The sequence below is a fragment of the Ammospiza caudacuta genome, chromosome 19, assembly GCF_027887145.1.
Source record: "Ammospiza caudacuta isolate bAmmCau1 chromosome 19, bAmmCau1.pri, whole genome shotgun sequence".
NCBI classification, from domain to species: domain Eukaryota; kingdom Metazoa; phylum Chordata; class Aves; order Passeriformes; family Passerellidae; genus Ammospiza; species Ammospiza caudacuta.
In genome coordinates, this window is record NC_080611.1 from 8561919 (window position 1) to 8567918 (window position 6000).

Here is a 6000-nt window from a genome sequence, read left to right on the forward strand (position 1 = left end):
CATTATCAAAACACTCTTCAGACCCACACTTAAACAGCATCTTTCCTCTCTGCAGAGATACTTAACCTAAATCCTGCTATTGATTTAGGCACTTGTCTCTTAATGCCATCAAAAGGCATGTCTTACAACTGCTTTTGTGTAGATTTATACTTTTAAAATGTATGGAGACTAAAATGGTAAGGAAAAACTGCAGTTTGGCTCATAGCTGTGCTTCTGCCCTCCATTTATGTATCTGCACATGTGTATGTTCTTTGATAAAAACTAGGTCTGACCTGAACAGTTGCTTTCACCTGGGTTTGAAAAGATGCTCCAGATCTCTCACTTTTATTCCAGTGCAGAATCAAACCAGCTTCCAGGTGTGCTATAAACTGATCATATTTTTACTCTATCAAAATACAATTTTCATTTTCTCTCCATGTCAGATTTTAGGTCTGGATTCACCCCTCCTAACTACACATTCATAATTGAGGTACCTCTTAACCAAAATCAGTTCAGACCTCCTCAATCTGAATGTTCTTTTGGGGGATCATGCTGCTCTCTCTTAGCAGTGACTACAGACTTGCACTTGAAAAAGAACACACTTAGGTAGAATTAATACTCATACTTAACTGTATTTTGTCACTATTATTTTCTTCACAGCAAATTGATGAGATCTGGAGGGACATGAGATGGATCACAGAGGCACTGCAGTATGCAAGATACAAGCAGCCAGCAGCAGGCCTGCCCATAAAGAAGCTTGTGGATCTTTCAGAAGAACACTCTCAAAAGAAAATGAGCTCCACCTCTTCACATCTAGACTGTCTTCCTTCACCTCCCCCTTCTCCTGAGCCTAGAATCCAGAGGAGAAAAGCTGTGAGTGGTAAGAGAACTTTTCTTTTTTTACCAAGCACTCTTTGAACTCACTTTTAATTATAACAGTTTTTGTATGTCCTTTCATAAAAGGAGTAAATTTTTCCCATACCTGTCAAGGTATTTTAACAATCATTTTACCAATCATTTGCCACTCAGTATACTGAGATCCTTCTGTAATCTTTACAATCATTTTTTACTTTCAGCTACTCAGAATAACTGCTCATCATCAGCCAACTTTGTCACCTCACTGTTCCAGATCATTTAAATGCACAGGTTGGAAGGGACAAGTGCTATCACTGGCTTCTCCATGATGTCCAGAATTCCAGTAAAATCCATCCATGGTGAAAGCTGACTGCTTCATTTTTTTGCCTACACCATCAATCTGCTCTTTCATAGGGAAGGAGCTTTCTCTCTGTCCCAATTTCAGCTGCAGAGCCCATGTTAAAGAACATTATCACAAGCCCTGCAGAGCTCTGACGATGGCTGTGTATTTATTGTGCACACGTTCAGAGTTTTGTTTGACTGATGAGACATGAGTTGTTAGCAAAAGCTATTGACCCATTCTCATCACTCATCTATTATTCCTCCCCACAGTTTTCATTAATTTGACAGAATCTAACTCAATTTTTTCCAGATTTTCCATTTGCCACCTTCTGTATCTCAGGTATTACAGCCATTTTCTTTCCAGGCTTTCAGTTTTCCTCTGTTTAGCAGCAATTTTTTCTCATGCCCCTCTTGCTTTGTTTTGATAGAGCAAATTTTAGTGCCAATTGTCCAGTTTAACAGATGTTTTCACACACCTCTCAGAGTTTTCAGTGTTTTAGAGAAGCATTTTGAATTACACAAATTACACAAAGAAGTACCCACCTCACTGACCATTATTACTTCACTGCATAGCCAGAAAATTAAACTGATGAAAGAAATGAATCACAGGAAATAAAGATGAAGCAAATGAAACAGCAACACCCATTTTGCTAACAGAATAAGGACTTTGGAGGAAAAAATAAACCATCATTCTGCTGAGATGTCTTTAAGCAACAAGTAAATGAAACAGCAGAAACAAAAGCAACAGATGCTGCATTAAACAACTGCCATGACCATTATAGTAATAATAATTTGGTGTTTTTTCAAATTGGCAGTTTTATACAGTTAAGGAAAATTAATACATCTATTCTGACTAGATTTCATGAGGTTAAAAGAAAAGAAGCCTGAAGAGGCTGGTGCTTTGCTTCACTCCATGATACAGTGGTGTTCTTTCTCAGCACCCCTCCCTGAGCTGTTTTTCCCCTGTATCACAGACCATGAATACAGAATAATCCTTGGCTCTGGTACAGTGCAAACTGCAGTTTTATCTTGTCCTGCACACCCTGGATTCATTAATACTGGGCTCTATGGCAATTTACACAAGCTCCAAGTGAGCAGTCAGCACTGTATAAAATCGATGTTTAATTCCTGGAATCTAAGATAAACTATCCATGGCAATGGAGCATCAATCTATTCTATCACACATGCCACTATTTATTATTTTATTGATCCCTCTGAAGCCCAAAGACAGCAGCAATTTCAGTGTCAGTGTGAGATGTGGTCCTCAAATTCGCATTTGAATTCTGTGTGTCTGTTTTGGATTTGAACACACAATGCACCTGATGGCCAAAAGGGCAGTTTTTATTTATCAACATCCATGTTGTGCCTTGTGTCTCTTACCACACTTATAGTTGCACATTGCTCACACTCTAGAGATATAAATCTAGAGTAACTTAATTGACATCTTAAATAAAAACAGAAACTGGATTAGAGATTTTCTCTCTCACAAATCTCCATGTCTATGAAATTTAGTGAAAGCAAGATAAAAGAAAACAGATCCTCTCAGAACTTAATCCCAATTCAAATTCAAGTTTTTCCCCATCTTTAACATAATAAATTAATTCTTTCTGGTTTTCCTAATTCTGCCACCACCTGTCTAACACATCTGTGACTCCTCCCTGACAAATCCTCCCTGACTGCCTTTGCTGTCACTTGGCCTATGGCAATTTCACAGAGGAAACACACAAACGTTTCCAGCACTGGAGATTTAAAATTAGGACAAAACCCACATGAATGACATGTCTCTGCTGAGCTTGTCCTGTGAGTGTTAACCAGCTCTCCTTGCAGACTCCCAGCCCTGCTCAGATGAAGAAGGCTGCTCCGAGGTGTTCCTCCCCACCGACAGCGACTACGACTCCAGCGATGCCTTGAGCCCAAGGGAACTGGACCTGATTTACTCCTCGTCCCAGGACATCTCCCAGCAGGCTGGCAGTGGCCTGGGTGGCAGCGCACCCAACGTGCTCCAAGCCCATGACCTGAAGCCCTGCCTGGCGCTGAGAGAAGGCCTGACAGAGTGTGGTGCCCTGGACACCAGTGCTGAATGCTGCACAGAGCAGATGAGCAGTCTGACAATATCAGTGCTTACACCGAAAAGCACGGACAAGTCCTCCAGCTCCAAGCAGCCACTGGGCTTTTTAGGGAAAAAAAAGTTGGGGAAACACCAGCATTACAACTACTTCAGCCGGCAGCACCGCTGGCTGCGTGTGCACAGCGAGACGCAGGCGGGCTCTCTGTCAGAGGGTGTCTACACCCAGCACCTGATGAGATCCCCAGACCTGGCTCAAGAACCTACCTCCAGTGAGCAGGTGACCATTCCCATCGATGGGTCTCGGGGCACCTTCGTACCTCATGCATCCAGCCTTCCAGAGGATGGCAAAGGCAGGTATGAGGAGCCAAGGCAGGATGTCCATAGGATACATGTGGAGCCTTATGAAACATTTCTGGATGGAGAGGGCAGGTCCTGGGCGATGAGCACGGAGGCTGTAGAACACACAGATGTGCACAGTGCTATGCAACAGATCACGGGGCCAGAGGAGCAGTCAGGTTCTGCTGTCCCAGAAGTTTTCAGCAGCACCCTTTAACCCCAGAATCCCGCACTGCTTCCCATCACTCCACATGAGATATGAGCATTGTGATCACAAAGGCCATACTTTCAAAACCACTGGTGAAAATCCAGCTCCTGAAATGGCAGCTTGTGCCACTCTAAGGAATCCTAACCTTTTGACTTCATCACCAGATTTCTGGTCTCACAGAGGTATCATCTTTCATGAAGGGAGCATTATCGTCACTGGCATCTGCAGCTTTGCAGGTAGACTCGTAACAGTCACCACATAACAATGTGCAATTGAGTATCAGGTTTTGCAGGTCTCTTCATTTCCATGTTTCTCTGAGCATGCAAAATTTTAAGCATGAGTGGTTCTGCCTGCAAGTTATCAGAAGTTGTAACATCCTTGGTGACCTTATGTTAGGACTGTGTTCTAAAGGTCTATTAACTTGTCTCCCACCACCTCCTGCAATTTTTTTTACTTTTCAGCTTCTCTTGAATCAATTTAGGTTGGATATAGCTGAAATACTAACGGGTCTAGTAAAACAGATAACCCAGAGTTTCTAGCCACTTAAAGAAATGAAAATTCTTTCAATGTATAGAGAATGTAATCAACACCATCTCTGAATGCTGTCAGAGCCTGACATAATTATTACAATTGTTTTTTCAGGAGCTTAGATCTCAAATTATTTAAGTAGCAAGTTATTCTAAAAGCTCAGGAGATGAACCTTCAAGGTCAAGAGAAGGCAGAATGAGGCCAGGTTCTAGACAAATAATATGCAGGGTATATGTGAGATTGAAGCAAAGTTTTTCTTTTCCCCACCAAACAAGAGCACATTTTGTTGTGCTGGCATCACTGTCACACACCCATTGAAAAGAAACACCCCTATTTTTATTCCTGAATATTCACCATAAACTCAAGGGGTATTTGATCACCATGTCTGAAGCTGGGATATTCTGCAATTCAGATTAGGAAAGTTTGGGATGAAGTTTCAGTGTAAGATTTTTTTTTTCTTTGGGCCCCAAATAAATACTAATGTGATAAGGAGGTTGGGATCTTACTGCATTGTGTAAAGGCAAATTACAGTGAGTGAGGATTTTGTCCTTTGCAACCACAATAAGCACTACAGAAGATGATCTCAAAAATTAAATCTATATTAATATGAACCCTAACACTGAAGTTACTAAGAAATGAACTAATGTGTAGAGAAACCCCAGCTGTTGCACAAGCTTTAATTTTCTTAAACAGTTCTTGAAGTTTAATTTTATAGGCCACATTCCTGCTGGTTAAATTCCCTCACTCCGTGTTTGTGTAGCCTTCTACCTTTCAGTTTTCCAGCCTCCAGGTGGATACATTCTAAGGCCCCCAATAAAGAGATTTGAGTTAAATAGTTGAGTTTACAAGTCCTTGAGGTAAAGGTAAGGATTTGGGCCCATGATCTGTGGTCCTTATTAAAATAGCACTTCCATAACCCCAGTGCTATTAAAATCCCTGCGAACTCAATCCATAAATTCAAAAATAAATGTTATTCACTATTTTATGCTTGGTCAGTATGTGGAAGCCAAGAAGAGTCTTTGCAGTGATAGGAAGGGCAAAATTTTTCTATAAGGGATTTACATTTGTAACTTCTCTTTTTGGGAGCAGGAGGTTAACTTCTTGGACAAAAAATACTCATTCATTACCTGATCCACAGTGAGGATGGAAAGACTTCCATTCACTCCCACAGGGTTTGGATGAGACCCACACCAAAAATTCCTGTGGGTGAGAAGATGCAGGGGAGGCAGCAGTGGCAGTGCCCATTTGCAGCTAGAAGGGCACACATTGTATGGAACTGGGGATGGGGAATGCCTGACTCACCACAGAGCCAAGCAGGACAGCCTGACTGTCACTGAGGGCTGATTACTTCACATTCTGTTTATTAGCAGAAGGCTTTTCACCAGGGAGAGACAAACAATGGAATGCTCCTGTGCAGAACCAAAATAATTGACACCGTTTTCCAGTATTCAGGACTTTGCCAGGGCTCCCCTAATCTATTTTGCCTCTAAAGAAAACTGCCATAAAACTATTAAAGAATAAAATAAGCATACACTGAGGCCCTATGTTTTTGCAGGAAGTGATGAGATAAAACAAGATGCTCCTAAATGAAACCCACCTCACTTTTCTTTGGCTCATCAGGGACAATGAGGGCAAAATGTCCAGCACAGAAGCACACACTGCTGGTGAGATAAGGATGTAACAA

At 41.6% G+C, this 6000-nt stretch overlaps 1 protein-coding gene across 1 annotated transcript in view; it reads left to right on the forward strand.

Moving 5' to 3' along the window:
- ANKFN1 (ankyrin repeat and fibronectin type III domain containing 1) overlaps positions 1–3797 on the forward strand; it is a 59604-nt gene extending 55807 nt beyond the window's left edge. The window contains exons 16-17 of the mRNA XM_058817435.1: positions 640–859; positions 3004–3797. Coding sequence (XP_058673418.1) covers positions 640–859; positions 3004–3797 — 1014 coding nt within the window. The remainder of the gene's footprint in view (positions 1–639; positions 860–3003) is intronic.
- The last annotated feature ends 2203 nt before the right edge of the window (positions 3798–6000 follow it).